Raw genomic sequence first — 16,571 nt, forward strand, 5'->3', positions numbered from 1 at the left:
TGGTGTCCCTAGCAGGAGAGTGTCTTCCAGCATCATGCTGCTGCACTGGGTCAGTCCTGCCTGAGACAACAGCTCCACCTACTCACCAGCACCATGTTCTGCAGCACCTGATTCTTTCCTGGAGATCTCCCCATTCATTTCTTCATGCCCCATTCCACCCTGAGTAACCTGTGTGATCTGATGAGATTGCGCTCTCAGATGTTACTTATTATTTCTACTAGTAAACCAAATGTCTGGCTGATCTAGCCTAATGCTGGTAATCACTGGTAATTACACAATGCAATTCCTTATTGGAAGGTCACATACCATTTGCTGATCTTTCAGGTGTTTGCCGAGGACCCAAACCTGAAAGAGAAATTTCACATGAATGTCAGCGTAACAACAATCACAGTGTGTCACACAGTTCAAGACATTGGGACGAGTCATTCACACAGGGTTCTCTGCAGTAATAAGCTCCCTAGAAAACCCATGGCTGAGGCAGGCAGAGAGAATTTCTTTGGAGACACTAATTCAGTGATCTGTTCAAAATGGCCATCAGAAGCAATATTCTTTTTTCTTTTAAACCACTGGAGCAGCCTCTTACAGTATGTCTACACAACAGTGTAAGCCTGGACTCAGGTCTAACCCTTCTTGTGCTGTGCAACAATTGTGCTAACCTAGCGCTAAGATCTAGGGTCCCAGGACCCTGCAGGGCTGGAGAGTCTGAGCCCATGTTAAGCTGAGACCTAGGATCCAAGCCTTATTGTTTTCCTGTGTGCACGTAGCCCTGGCTTGACTTGGGTCCTGGAAGTCCTCTGGGAGTATCCCAGAGATCCTAGTGGCAGAGGAGCAGCGCTGCAGGTAGCCAGCCCAGCAGCCGGAAGCACCATTACTGCCTGGCCAAACACAATCCCTGTTCCTGCTCCTCTCCCGGTGGTAGCAGCTCCTGCTCTGGCTCCTCCTCACTGCTGCACAGAGCTTCCCTGAACCAAGGGGCAAAGCCACTAGGTGGGAGGCAGCTCCCAGTCATTGCAGCACTGGGAGTCATCCCTTCCTGGCCATGCTGAGCCGGGAGCCCTGCTGTTCCCCCTCCCTGCAAAGCAGCTGCTTGGTCCCTACTTTGCTCGCTGGCCTTTGCCTCCAGCCCCTCTGGGGTAGCATGTACAGGGGTGCCGGGGCTGCATGAGCGAGAGTCAGTGGGAGTCAGAGTCAAAAATTCCCCCACAGCCTCCTTCAGTGGTGGCAGCTCCAGTCCCTCCTTGCTGTATGGCACCTGCTTGTTCTCACTGTGCTCTCTGGCCCTTGCTCTCGGGGCCCACGGGGGCCCCATGTCCAGGAGTGCCCAGACTCCCTGCACTGTCAGGGTGGCAAGTGGGAACCAGCCACAAACCTTCCCCACAGCATCCTTGTAACGGGATGGGACTGACCTCTCACAAGTGCCGCTTCTGGTCAGGTGCATCTTCATTATTTATATAGCTCCAGCCCTGGTATCAGGCCGCAGCCCCACAGCTTCCTGTTTGGCAGCAATGGATACGTCCTCTCTTGGCCCTTCTGGCCCCAGCTCTCCAGCTGGGCCACTAAGTAGTTCAGATCCCCTTCTTGGGAGTCATAGCTGTCCAAACTGTACACCACTTTGCCAGTGGCCTATGGGGGGACCTAGCCTCACCCATTACTCCAAGTCTCGGTCCAGGGACCCTAAGAATAGCAGCCCCACACCACTGTGTCCCTTTAACTAAGCTGCTTTCAGTTCCCTAGGTCACTTCCCCACGGCCCCAGCCTTCACCAGTGCTTCACCCTTAGCTCAGGGCTCTTCTACGTTCTGGCCCAGCAGTCAGTCAGGACCTCTCTCGCTCCCCCAGTCCCTACTGGCACTGATGTGTCCATGGTGCTGCAGTTCCCTTCGTGTGACCAGCCAGGAGAACCATCTGCAGTCCTTTGGCTCCAGCCAGGAACTGCCTGTCTCTGGCTTTGCAGCTCCTTTTTATATGGTCTTCCTGGGCCCTGATTGGCTGCTTCCCCTGCAGCCACTTTAGGCTGCTTGGAGAACTCCTCTACTACTCTTTTCCTGGAACAAGAGTGGCAGGACACTGAGGCCTCCAGCAGGGGGCCTCTGGGCCTAGCCCCCCCCCATCACACTCCTATGGTGGTGACTTTGGCTCCTCCTTGCTGCTGTGCAGAGCTTGCCCAGAGCAGGGAGCAAAGCTGAGTGGTGGGAGACGGCTCCCAGCTGCCAGGATGTTCAGAGTCATTCCTCCTCTGGCTGTGCTGAGCCGGGAACTTTGCTGGTTACCTTCCCTGCAGGGCAGCCACGTGGCCCCCCTCTACTCTCTGTTCCTTGCTTCCGGGCCGCTACTGCCCTCCCTGGGGCTACGTGTGTAGAACTGCCTGGTCAGTGTGCACTGTGAGTGCAATGAGTAGTAGTCAGCTCCAAAACATCCCCAGAGACTCCAGGGATCCTTTATCTCTACCTCCCGGATGCGGTGGGGGAAGGGATAAGGGATCCTTGGGGGGTGCTGAAGTACACTGCACCCCCAGCCCTGGGGAAACACTGCAACACTCCGTAGCAGGTAGCAGCCAGCCTGGAGTAGGGGCTGTGTATTTTTCCTCTGATAATGTCCTTTTATGTCAAACTTCAAAACATACAAAAATACATTAAAAATGTAAAAAAACAGCTTCATTGACCATCCCATTTTAAAAAATTAAGAATTGCAAAGTTTCATTTAATAGTTTGGCAGCCCTGGAGACTGATGTCCTAATTATCCACAGAACAGAAGCACCTGGGAATTTTCCTGCCAGTGTGACTCAGCTGAAAGGTGCAGAGCCCAACTCTCAGATTAGATGACAGTTCAGTATACAGCCTTCACACACTGCAGTCATTCTACTAAGACAGCCACCAAAGGTGCTAATTGTGCACTGGATGTGCTCGTGTGCTCCTTATGGGCACCTGAATCCCATCAACAGCACCGTCACAGTTAAGAAACAGGGTGGGCATTAGGTTTGCCCCACAATTCAACATATTCACAGGGCTAGAGTGTTGACACTGGGATAGGGGGCCCCAGGCACTCTGAGATAGGGTTACTTTGACTTAGGTCTGTGCACTGCAGTGTGGAGGCTAGAACCCTAGGTTCAAGCACAGGTCAGACTACCCTTAACCTAGGGTTAAAATGCAATGTAGAAGCTCAAACCCAGGGTTCCGTGACATGGGTCAGCTGACTCAAGTCCCACTACACTATGTTTATGTTTCTATGTAGACATGCCCATCGTGTCTTTCTTTATGATATGTGAGCACTGAGATCTGCTAATGAAAAGCCCTATATTAGAGCTGGGTATTATTATAAAAACAAATAATCTGAAAGGGTTGAAAGCAAACCACCAAAGAACAAAACAAAAAATGTTAACAACCATAAAAATGTCAGTACTGCTGCATTTAGTTATCTCCAGTTATCTGTGAGCCCAGATAAGTGGTGTGGAAGCTTTCTCAGCTGTATAATTAAAAGGGCAGATATTTTGAAGATATCTTCTCGCAACTGTATATCAGAAGCTTGTATTGAACAAAAAACACTTTACACACTCAAGCCTTCTTTATATATAATACAGCAGGGCAGAATTTTTTTTAAAATAAACCTTGCCCCACACACACACACAGGTAAGCAGCTCAAGATGGTAAATGTATTATGATACTTACTAAAACTTATTTCTGGGCTGTCACATGGCATGAAGAATTTAGTCCTCAAATAATATTTTATAGAATTTATAAACACCTGAAAACAGGGAGCCTGATTCTCCACTTCCCTGCACCTTGTGTAGCCATTTATACCTGTGCAAAGTGCACCACATTATCAGCCTTGATATGGCCCATTTGTGCCTCTTTGATGATGCAGGAGGGCCATACAGCCATTGTAAGCAGCCTCCTGGGGATTTCCACTGTGTGGTAGGAATCCTTAGGGAGAGGGACAGGGAAGGTCAATGTAATCAGAAGTACCTCAGTGCACATCAGTGTAGAAGCTGTGCTGGGGACATAGCTGGGTGTGTGCCTTGCCAGTCACCTGAACGGACCCTTATGGCTCCGCTGCTAGAATAGGCTATTGTAAAACCACCTTCGTCTTACTGCCACCAGCTGCATCGGATACTGCTTTCGCACAGCTGAGGATTGAGCCCAGTGAGTGCAAAGGGGCTACAAAAAGCCACCAAATCAGAAATCACCACTTAGCTTATTCTAAATGTAGCATTGGACATCCACTGAGTGCTCATTTGACAGAGATTAATGGCTACACAAAGTATAAAGCAGTTTAGAATCAGGCCCATTAATGTGCTCCTAACAACACATCATCCTGGAATGTTGTGGGGCTAACACGATACTGTTATTTCTGGATGGGATAGAATTTTCATCCTTAGCCCTTGTTTTAAGAACATAAGAACATAAAAATGGCCATACTGTGTCAGATCAAAGGTCCATCAAGCCCAGTATCCTGTCCTCCGACAGTAGCCAATGCCAGGTGCTCCAAAGGAAATGAACAGACAGGTTATCATCAAGTGATCCATGCCCAGCTTCTGGCAAACAGAGGCTAGGGACTCCATTCCTGCCCATCCTGGCTAACAACCATTGACGAACCTATCTTCCATGAATCTATCTAGCTCTCTTTTGAACCCCGTTATAGTATTGGCCTTCACAACACCCTCTGGCAAGGAGTTCCAGAGGTTGACAATGTGTTGCATCTAAAAATACTTTCTTATGTTTGTTTTAAATCTGCTACCTATTAATTTCATTTGGTGGCCCCTTGTTCTTGCATTATGAGAAGGAGTAAATAACACTTCCTTATTTAATTTCTCTAGGCCACTCATAATTTTATAGACCTCTATCATATCCCCCCTTAGTCGTCTCTTTTCCAACCTGAAAAGTCTCAGTCTTATTAATCTGTTCTCATATGGCAGCTGTTCTATACCCCTAACTATTTTCGCTGCCCTTTTCTGAACCTTTTCTAAATACAATATATCTTTTTTGAGATGGGGCAACCACATCTGCATGCAGTATTCAAGATGTGGGCATACCATGAATTTATATAGAGGCAACACGATATTTGCTGTCTTATTATCTATCCCTTTCTTGATGATTCTCAACATTCTGTTCGCTTTTTTGACTGCCGCTGCACATTTTCAGGTGCTTAAAGAGAAGTTATTGAACAGTAACTGGGGGTTGTTCAAGAGTGTTGCCCCTGCATATTCTAACTTGATTCCCACAAAGGAACTGCGCTGTGAGCTTCCAAAATCCTCTAAAGAGCATTGTTCATTGGGACCGCTCCTCTCTCTCCCTCCCCTCAGGCAGGGTTCCCAGAGCATAAAGTGGGATTGTCCTCCCATCGCTCTTCCACTAATTCAGGAATACTTAACCTAAGACTCTTAAAAAGTGAGGTGAGTGAGGAATGTGAATTTGTAGAGGGAACTCTCATGCAGAACCTCAGTTACTGACGATTAACTTCTCTTTCTTCTTCAGGGTGTCTCTACCCATTCCCACCTGTGTGCATTCAGCAGGCAGTACAACCCCAGGAAAGGGCTATGGAGTTCCAGGTGAACAAAGATTGCAGAACTGCCACAATGTACAGCAGCTCTGGATGAGGCTACCACTACATTGCATATAGCAGCTCTCAGTCTCAGATTAAGATTAATAGTAATGACTACAACCTTACTCTTCCAAATCAGATTCCAGTTGAAGGAAAAAATCTGCCTCAGGCATGTACAGGTCTTCAGATAGCAGCCTTGTAAACTCTCTTATGAATACAGTAAGAAAGCATGTTATGGAAATTGTCTTAGGTCTAGTTGAGTATTCACCAATATTTTCACGGGGCTGAATACCTGCCAAGTAATAACAATTGTGATACAGAGTCTGATTCATTTTGGCTGTGATGGATTGACCACTGGTTTCACCCTCTACAAAAGGATCTTCTGTGGCCAGGTGGCCTAGTGGCTAGATCTCTGGCCTTCCAGACTGAAAGACCAGCTAAAAGGGTGGGACCCAGACCCTCCCTCTCTATTGTGTCCCATCCCAGGGCCCTGTGTAGATCAACCCCTGATGGAGAGAGAGAAAATACAAAAACCAAAAGATCACAGAGTATCAGGGTTGGAAGGGACTTCAGGAGGTCATCTAGTCCAAACCCCTGCTCAAAGCAGGATCAATCCCCAGACTGATTTTTGCCCCAGATCCCTAAATGGCCCCCTCAACAATTGAACTCACAACCCTGTGTTTAGCAAGCCACTGCTCAAACCACTGAGCTATCCCTCCCCTGTCATACTTGCACCAAACTAATCTCCACAGTGGATCAGTCAGTTCAGGATAATGACCTGAGAGTCTATTGGAAGAAGAAAGGGCCTGACAAACAGGGAAAGACATGGCTGATCAGCTAGCCTGGGTGAGAGCCCTAACTTGCACTCCCTGGATTTCCAAGCTCTTCCTATAGCTACAGTAATGATAATTACCCAAGAGCAAGATAAGAACTGGGAATCAGAAACCATGGTAGTCACTCCTGAAAGACAGGATTCTCTCAAAGCACCCTGGTCTTTGCCTATGAAAATTTTGCAGAGGCACATCTAGAAGGACCTAATGGGGTCCAAGCTTTATCAATACATAGAGGACCCTGTGACCCATCCTATCACATCTGAGAAACTGACAAAAGGCCCAGAGACCCATTTCTCCCAATGAAATTACAATAACCTGTCTGTTCACAGAATGCGTGGAAGGTTTACCTGCCAGTGATACAGCTCATACAACAGACACACTACCACTACATCATGTTTTCAGTAGATGCCGTCTGCCCCTTGGCAGAAAGACAGAGGATCTCACTTGATCTCAGAGATGATACATATGCTGTGCAAGACATTAGGACTAAAACAGAAGTTCCGTATTCTACATCACCCTCAATCCTCCAGACAGGTCAAGTACACGAACTGGACAAGGACATTTATCACTAAGATATTGGTCTCAGAAAATGCCCACCACTGGCTGGGACTTGAAACTGCCACTAGTATTAATTGGCCATGGGATCAATTCCAAACAATCCATTAATGTCACCCCTTTCAAGCTTCTGACAGGTATGACTAGAGTCCTCTCCATGAATCTGCTATCCCAGACTCTAGACACAAGCATTACAATTTGTCATCCAACAATGCTTAGTAGAATTAAAGCATCTCTTGCAAACCATATTTTCATTTGCTTGACAGAAGCCAGAAAAGAATGCCAAGGAGCGAAAGCCTTGCTATGCTAGAAACTTTTCCGAGGGAATGTCATACTGGGACAGAGTATTTTATTTTGACTATACCAAAAAGAAGAAAAGGGTCAAAAAGTTCCAACCTAGTTGGAAAGGGTGTTACCTCATGTCATGGTATAATCCCCACTCTGAACCTTAGCATCCAAAAGATGGGGTACCAGCATGAATTCCTCTCAGCTCAATTACCAGCTTAGTATTTGTAGCGCTGCCACCAACCAGGAATTCCAGTGCCTGGTACACTCTGGTCCCCCCTAAAACCTTGCCCGGGGACCCCCAAGACCCAGACCCTCTGGATCTTAACACAAGGAAAGTAAACCCTTTCCCTCACCGTTGCCTCTCCCAGGCTTCCACTCCCTGGGTTACCCTGGAAGATCACTGTGATTCAAACTCCTTGAATCTTAAAACAGACAGGAAAATCCACCTTCCCCCCTCCTTCTCTCTCCCCCTCCCAGACTCTCCCTGAGAGAGAAAGTAATCCTAACACAGAGAGAAATTAACCTTTCTCCCCACCAATTCTCTGGTGGATCCAGACCCAGTCCCCTGGGGTCTCACCAGAATAAAAACACAATCAGGCTCTTAAATAAGAAAAGCTTTTAATTAAAGAAAGAAAAAACAGTAAAAATTATCTTTGTAAATTTAAGATGAATTATGTTACAGGGTCTTTCAGCTATAGACACTGGGAATACCCTCCCAGCCTAAGTATACAAGTACAAATTAAAATCCTTTCAGCAAAATACAAATTTGAACTCCTTCCAGCCAAATACACATTTGCAAATAAAGAAAACAAACATAAGCCTAACTCGCCTTATCTACCTCGTACTCACTATTCTGGACATATAAGAGACTGTATCGGAGAGATTGGAGAGAAACCTGGTTGCATGTCTGGTCACTCTCAGAACCCAGAGAGAACAACCACCAAACACTAACAGCACACACAAAAACTTCCCTCCCTCAAGATTTGAAAGTATCCTGTCCCCTGATTGGTCCTCTGGTCAGGTGACAGCCAGGCTCACTGAACTTGTTAACCCTTTACAGGCAAAAGGGACATGAAGTACTCCTGTTCTATTAACCCTTAACTATTTGTTTATGACATCTCACCACAGGCAAAACCTCCCCTGTAGCATATGAAGTCAAAGTGCTGGAGGGAAGGCAAAGACCCATCTGCAAGTTGTTTCACAAAGCCCTGGAAAATCCAAATTGCCACTTCAACTCAGGAAAAAGACCTGGGCTTCACTATGGACAGCTCAATGGCAACTGCTGATTGCTCTGTGACAACTTCTGCTTAATGTGTAGCAGTGGTACAAAAATCAGACAAAATGTTAGTTTACATAAGAAATAGAGTGAACAAAATATATGGCATTACATAAATCAATGGTGGGCCCTAACCAGGAATACTGTTCATCCCAGCACCAAAAGTACATAGCAGAATGAAAGTGAGTTCAGAAAAAACAGCAAGAAAGAATTGGGGCATGGAAAAACTCAAATGAAGAGACCAAACAGACTAGAATCCTTTACCTTTGAGAGAAGACAAATGAGAACAGTCATGACAAAACAATGTCTAGTATAGAGAAGATAGAAGACGGGGGAATAGAAGTTAACAGTCTGATATGATATCAAGGGAACATTTAGTGAACTTGAAAGACAGCAAATTAAAAACTGATAAAAATACTTTCTCCACACAATGCTTAATTAGCCTGTGGGACTTATTGCCACAGTGTATTGAGGCTGAAAGTTTAGCAGAATTAAACAAAGAATTATTATTTATAGGGATAACAGACCTATCTAGTTACAATACTAAACATTTAAAAAACGAACAAGAGTTCTGGAAAGGATATAAACCTGATCCCTCCCCCAACTCCCCCCACACCTGCTTTACTACTGGGGTCACAAGAGAACTCACTCTATGGGCAGGTTGTCCCATAACTGCCTACTGTAGGGTTTCTAGCACCTTCCTCTGAAGTATCTGGCAAGGGCCACTGTCAGAGACAGAATACTGGACTTGAGGGACCAGTGGTAGATTGGTAGCCCCTATGTTCCTAAAAATGCATGTGCAATCTGGAAGGTCAGGCCTCACCTGCTCTGCAGTTTCCCTTGATTCACTCTGATTCCCGCCAGGTTGTGGAATCTCTTAGGTGTCATTAGTCTGCTACTGCTCCTGCAGCTGCCCCTGCTACTGGGGCTGTGGAGGATATCAGGGAGAAATGACTCTCAGGAGTTAGAGTCACTTTGTATTTCTTTACCTGTCTCTTTTTCCTGTTTGAGTTTCATGGCAGAGTTGTTGAGATTTAGGTTAGTGAAGATTTTGATAGCTATGTCCACAGCGTTCTCCTGGTCATAACGTTCTTTCAGGAGTCTCACAGCATCTATCCTGTCAACCTTCTCCAGTTTACACCAGGGGATTGAAGGTTTGTCATCAAAGGCAAACTCTGATAATTTGTGTATAAATTTTTTAAAGTCTTGCTCTGCAAGATCCTCCAGTCCCTGCAGGAGGACGTCAGTCGGTGTCTTTCTGCTCATCACGAGGATATTAACTATCTGAAATGGAAACAAGCAAAGTAGAGGATTAAGGCTAAATTGTGGACATCATAAAGTTGTGATCCCATCTATTAAGTGCACCCAGTGACTGTGAAAAACCACCTTTCCACGTACCCACAGCTACCACATTTTGTGCAATTCCATGTGTCATATTTTATCCAAGTTACTTACTGAGATAATTTGTACACTTATAAGTTAGCATATAACAAGCTTCAGCTTGTGGGGATCACATCCTGGCCAAGCAGTGGCAGCGGTATGACAGCACTGTACAAAATTTGGCAGTTGTGTCTGGTAGAAGCTGGTGGCTCTCTGAGTCACTGAGTGGGTGCTGGGGCACCATGGGGTAGCTGGAAGTGTGGGGTGGATGAGTGTTGGTGTTACTTGGAATGGGCATTTGTTGGGTGCCTGGAGTTGTTTTCTGGCTGTTGGGTTGGTGCTGAGATGTCTGGTGCTAGGGTGAGGATGGCAGCTCCTGAAGGGAGGGAGTGGTGCTGATGATTGTTCAAGGGTGGCTGATGGTGAGTTGGTCAGGGGGGTGGGGTGTAAGCTGCTGTTGCAGAAGTTGGTGGGGGTCTCCCACCTTATGCTGCTCCCATGTCTCTCTGCTCCTTCCTACCCAGGACCTAGCCAGGCCAGACTGTTCTCTAGAAGACAAAATGCACAAGTGCAGCCTCTGTCCACAGCTCTGTCAAAAGGCAGGGCAGGTGGGACAGTGCTGTCTGATGCCTGAGTGTCCTGAGAGACGTTCAGTGCTTGGCAACCCTGTGACCCAAGATCAGACCAGAAACAAGATACCTGGTGGTATTCTCTGAAACACCAGCCACAGGCAAAGCTCTGCCCACAGCTGTCTCTGAGCATCAACACCATCGGAGGAGAGCTCAATGTCTACAGAGTAGATAGAGGTGGCTGGACAGAAGGCCTCCCTTATACACACACCTTGTCTGAAGGTGATGGGTTCAGTCAGGGCCCAATTGAGCTTGAGCACTGCACAGAGATGCACAGCATCCAGAAGGACCACGCAGAGCAGGCCCAGAGCTGAACCCAAACAGAGCTGCCGGGATATGCTAGTGATCCACCATGTCCAATGCTTTTTTCCAAGTTGAGAGTCAAGGAAGTGCATGACAGACCAAGTCCCTGCCCAGAAACCGATTGCTTAATACAGTCTGGTCTGGGGGCACAAGTCTGGTCAGGGTGGATCACTACCACCAGCACGGACTGCAGTTGCAGCAAGATGGCCTTCATTACAACCTTTAGTCCATATAGAGGAGTGATGCCAGGTGACAATTCCTCAGATCACAGAGATCCCACTTCTTGGGCGCCAGCGCAAGCACTGCCTCCTCCCTGAAAGGGAGAGCACTCCATTCCCCAGAGATTCAGTCCAGCCATGGATAAGGCACCAAATGAGTGTCTCAGAACATGTGCAAGAAACCTGCAGTCAGCCTTTCGATGCCCAGAGATTGTTGGTGGGCATAAGATGCAAGTCTTCTGAACTCCAGTTGCCTTGTTCAGATGGGTCTGGAGGACAAATATCCTCTGACAAAAGTGCAGATATTCTTGATCAAAGAAAATACAAAAGGTTTCTGCATAGGCAGCAATGACAGCAAGTTCTTCTACAGTATCAGCAGCATAGGAAGACTGCCCTTTTAACTAGCAGCAAGGATCTATATAAGGCCTTGTATACACCTGCAAGTTGGAAAATTAGCCACAGGCATCCTAACTCCTGAGGTGCTCACCCTGGCGAGGCATGTAGATCACCTGGACACTGCGGCTGGAGCACCCCTGGTAATCAATCAATCAGGGTCTTAAAAGAAGAATTTTATGTATAAAAAAATAAAAGTAAAAGAATCAAACCTGCAAAATTAGGATGGAAGACAACTTTACAGGGTAAATAAAAAGATTTAAAACACAGAGGATTCCCCTCTAGGCTCAACTTCAAAGTTACAAAAACAGGAATAAACCTCCCTCTTATCATAGGGAAAATTCACAAGCTAAAACAAAAGATAATCTAATGCATTTCCTTGCTATTACTTACAATTTCTGTAATTTTTAGATGTATCAGTTCATGATCTTTTTAGGAGCTGGGTTACCTTCTTGGTCTCTCTCCTTGTCCCAGGAGGGAATCAACAAAGAGAGCACAAACAAAACCTTCCCTCCACCCCCCAGATTTGAAAGTATCTTCTTTCCCCATTGGTCATTCTGGTCAGGTGCCAGCTAGGTTAATTGAACTGATTAACCTCTTACAGGTAAGTGATTCTGTACCTCTGGCCAGGAGGGATTTATGTTACTGCATACATAAAGATTGTTACCCTTACCTTTATATTTATGACAGTAACAGAAAGTCATACTCCAAAGGAGAAGGTTTGTTTAGGATGGTCCAGCAGAATAAAAACAGGAGTAATGGGCTGAAATGTAGAAAAAAAATACAGATTGAGCCCCAGTAAAACTCTGAATGTGAGAACTACACCACTACCTCGATATAACACCACTCGATATAACATGAATTTGGATATAACGCGGTAAAGCAGCGCTCTGGGGGGAGCGGGGCTGCCCAATCCAGTGGATCAAAGCAAGTTCAATATACCATGGGTTCACCTATAACGTGGTAAGATTTTTTTGCTCCCAAGGACAGAGTTATATCGAGGTAGAGATGTATTATATACTGTGGCAAAGTCTTCAAAGAGAAGAAGTTTTAGGGTTTGATGAACACAGAAAAATGTTGAAAATGGAATGGAGCTCATTTGTTCACAGTTAACTGGTGTCCCCACTTGTGGGGCAATATAAATAGCCACAAATTTTAGTTTCTTCCAAAATCTTAGATTTGTAGCAATGTCTGCATGTGTATGGTTTGTTTTTATTTTTCCTACTTATTATACAAATGTCATCAAAATATTCCCTAGGAGAAACTGCAGTTTAACTGTACAAAATAAAAGAAGTTTAAGAGTAGAATAATTTGACATTTGATATAGTGCTTGTTGCAATAACAAAGAAAATGAAGGAAAGACCTTCTGAGGGAGCTTTAAGAATTTTCTCCTTCTAGTAAAAATAAAGGATACACATTCTGCTTTTCCTTTAGATAACATTTCTTGATGAGGAAGCTTAAATTGTAGGAAATATTTTTGCTTTCTTCCCTTCACTAGACTGAAGCAAAATCTGACAAGGTTTATTTTGTGAGATTACAGTGGCCATATTGTAAGCATTATAGGGGCCAGTTTACAAACACTACCAATTTAACACAGTGGAATGTGGAGCTAGGGTGACCAGATGGCCTGATTTTATTGGGACAGTCCCACTATTCAGGGCTCTTTCTTATATAGGCGTCTATTACCCCCCACCAGGGGCGGCTCTAGACATTTCGCCGCCCCAAGCATGGCGGCATGCCACGGGGGACGCTCTGCCGGTCGCCGGTCCCACGGCTCCTATGGACCCTCCACAGACACGCCTGCAGGAGATCCACCGGAGCCAAGGGACCAGCGGACCTTCAGCAGGCATGCTGCCGAAGGATGCCTGCCTGCCGCCCTCTCAGCGACCGGCAGAGCGCCCCCCGCAGCTTGCCGCCCCAAGCACGCGCTTGGCGTGCTGGGGCCTGGAGCTACCCCTGTCCCCCACCCCAATCCCGATTTTTCACACTTGCTATCTGGTCACCCTATGTGGAGCTGACAGCTCTATCACACATGCAAAGAGAAAGCTGTAGAGATAATCTTGCAAATCAGGCCACTCTAACATAAACTACTTCATCTACAAAACACAAAGCTAAACGAACTAACTAGGGAGCCAATCCTGCAGGCCTCATTACAGCAAAATGTATCTGTATATTCCATTGCCGCCCCCAGTCCCTGAAAACATTTCTCCAAAAGGGAGGCATTACAAGCTGCCTGGTAGGTTTGGAGAATATCAGAGAGCTGAGTTATTTCCCTCATCACTCAGGAACCAAAGTTTGTATGTGAGTGAGCAGGGGAAGCTGGGCCAGGCAGGGGGAGGCCAGGCAAGGCTGGGGGGATACCTGGAGTCTAGAAAGAGATGAGGGGAGCTGATCTTGGGGTGGGGGAGCTGGGCATGGGATTTGTGGGGGGAGGGGGGCAAGGAGGAACCTGGCTGGGGATTGCTGGGGAGAGCCGGGCTGGGAAGGGAAAAGAGGGGCAAGTCTTTGTCTGGCTCAGTGAGCAGCAACAAAGGCTCTGGAGCCTTCTGGGGAGCAGGCTGGTGGCCCCAGGGCAGAGCAGCTGTTCTGAGCAGCCCCACACTGTAGCTGCACCTCTTTCCTCTTCTGCCCTGTCCCGCCAGCAACTCCCTGCAATCTCTCCCCTCCTCTCCTTTTCACTCCGCCTCCCTCTTCTCTGAAGTTTAAGCCCAGACACTGAAGATCCCCTTTGGACCACCACCTTTCCTCTCCTCCCCTCCCCTCCCCAGCAGGGATCGGCAGCAGTGGGCTGGGAGGAGGGAGAGGCACACACACACCAGGCTGCGGAGGAGGGAAAGTTAAAGGAAAATAACTTTCTGCCCATTCACAATATTCCAGAGTCAACAGGAGGAAACTGACACTAAAACAATTGGAGGAGGGAGATGTACCTGGTGCAGAAGAGCAGCAATCAGGGCTGCAGAATGCAAGGGAGGGAGTGACTTCGTTGCTGGGGAGGAAGAGGGACTTGCACTTGACAAGGCTGGAGTAGCTGAAAACATTTATTTAGGGAAAAGAGACATGATTGTTTTTCTTGTGGATCCAAGTATCTCCAGGGCTGTCTCTGAAACTGGTAGCATTTTGAACGAGGGAGAGTTCTAAACAGTGCAGAGTTGAGTGGGATTTTAAAGGTCCCTTCAAGAATGCAGCACCCTCTTCCTCACCCGTGGGAAAGACCTTTTAAAAAAGACACTGAGCTGTGTAGCAACCAGATGTATAAAACAGGGCAGAAAAAAAGACTGGTACCTGAATACAATTCCTTTTCTTATTAAACTGCACATCCCAAGCACCTCTTTACTTTTCAGGATCAGAGGGAAATGCTTTGTTTTAGGGAGAATGAATGGCCATTTGGGAGATGATGGCCCAGAGTGGTAGCAGACAAGCCTGGACTCAGCCATTGGTATCAGCTATTTCCTTTTTTGTCATTCAAATGAATTTCAAGTCATGGCTGACATTGCAGCCATTATGTAAAACACTTTCCTGTGGCCTTCTGACATGCACATAGAGGTATCTCACTGCCAAGTCCCTATCCTAGGCCGGGGGGGGGGGGGCAAGACTGCAGGGTGATCTCCCACCTCCATGCAGCCAGTGGCCTGTGCTCCCCACTGCCATGCTGCAGTCTCCACGTTTATTTATTGACAAAATTTGCAGAATTTTAAAATACTGTGCACAGAATTTAATTTTTTGGTGCTGAATTTCCTCAGGAATATGGGGTGCTGGGCAGTTGAGGGGGGCTCTGAGAGCGGTGCTAGGCAGTGTGGAGGGTCTGTGGGTGGGAGATCGCTGGGCACTGGGATCTGTGGTGGAAATCTCTGGGTGAGGGGCCACTGGGCATGAGGGTTGCTGGGCATAAGGGGGTGTGGGTACAGAGCAGGGGGTGGTATGGCGGGGCACACTGGCAGCACAGGGCTGGGGTTGGGGTGCAGGTAGAAGGGAAATGCAGGGGTTGGGGTGAAGGCGGCACAATTAAACTGTTTTTAATAAAGTGCATGTGGCAAGTTTTCCAATACTTTAAGCTTATGTTTGTGTTGCTAAGAGCAAGTTGGGCAGAAAAGCACCACGTTACTAATACTGCATAGAGCCCCATAAATCCTAGGGGTGCCCCACAGTCATCCCTTCATTTGGGGAAGCAGAGAGGAATATTTCACCCTTCATATTGTTATAGCTCCTACCCCCACTGCCCCATTCGAGTTACTTTCTTCTTCTAACACAGCTCCAGGGATCTTTCAAGACATTTTGAAAGCAGAGCAAATGGAATATGTTATTCTCCATTCTGGCTTTAATACAAATATATAAACAAACTATACAAATATATAAACTTGCAAACATACGCCCTCCATTTACAGGAGGGAGCAGAGAGCTTGCCACACCCATATATTCCTTTGTCTATCTGCACTGAAGATTCTGGCTTTCTCCATAGAACTCAACAGACTGTAATATGATCTTAGCTCAATAAAAATATCAATTAAAAAATCTCATGCACTGTGGACTCACCTTGAGGCATTGGAGAGAGCTTGTTTAGACAGAATTTGAGATTTTTTCCCATCCAGAAATAGAGGACACCGGTTCTCTGCAATGATCACAGCATAGTTTCACTTTTGCATGTGGCCCCTGCGTTACCTGTCTCTTCAAAAGCAGTCACTGTTAGAACTAGCCCTGTCACCTGTGGGGGAAAAAAACACTCTTAAATTGAAGCTAAGGTTTGAATTATGCAGTGCCACCTGGTGTCCAGAATAACAGAATGACCTACCACCCCCAGTGTGCACAGAGCCTTCTGTTCTCATTGGTCTTGTTTTTAAAAGTGAAAACGGAAGACCTGAAGTCCGAAGAGCAGGCAACACAATGTTTACTGGGATTAGTTCCTTAGCAAGCAATAGCTCTACACACCAGCAGTCGGTTTCCCAGTGTTCGGTTATCAGCTCTGATGCCACAGTTTACCCATGTCCCCACTCCCCAGCTCTGACTAGGATGACCAGACAGTAAGTATGAAAAATCAGGACAGTGGGTGGGGGGTAATAGGAGCCTATATAAGAAAAAGACCCAAAATTCAGGACTGTCCCTATAAAATCGGGACATCTAATCACTCCAGCTCTGATGTTGCAGGGCCTGTGCCTGTGTCCCCA

The 16,571-nt window shown here is 46.6% G+C and overlaps 1 protein-coding gene across 5 annotated transcripts in view; it reads right to left on the reverse strand.

The window, feature by feature from the left end:
* Nucleotides 1-16,036, reverse strand: part of LOC127051012 (NACHT, LRR and PYD domains-containing protein 3-like) — a 76,131-nt gene extending 60,095 nt beyond the window's left edge. For 4 of the 5 annotated variants that reach the window (XM_050952795.1, XM_050952798.1, XM_050952797.1 and 1 more), the window contains exons 1-4: nucleotides 15,943-16,036; nucleotides 12,086-12,175; nucleotides 9,479-9,773; nucleotides 307-345 (exon numbers count right to left, since the gene is read on the reverse strand). In XM_050952795.1, the coding sequence (XP_050808752.1) occupies nucleotides 307-345; nucleotides 9,479-9,755 (316 nt within the window). In that variant the 5' untranslated portion in view covers nucleotides 9,756-9,773; nucleotides 12,086-12,175; nucleotides 15,943-16,036. Of the gene's footprint in view, nucleotides 1-306; nucleotides 346-9,312; nucleotides 9,445-9,478; nucleotides 9,774-12,085; nucleotides 12,176-15,942 lie in introns of those variants that run through there. The other variant, XM_050952799.1, reaches the window with a different exon arrangement.
* Nucleotides 16,037-16,571: the final 535 nt, after the last annotated feature.

This window comes from Gopherus flavomarginatus, chromosome 5 (genome assembly GCF_025201925.1).
Source record: "Gopherus flavomarginatus isolate rGopFla2 chromosome 5, rGopFla2.mat.asm, whole genome shotgun sequence".
Classification (NCBI taxonomy): Eukaryota; Metazoa; Chordata; order Testudines; family Testudinidae; genus Gopherus; species Gopherus flavomarginatus.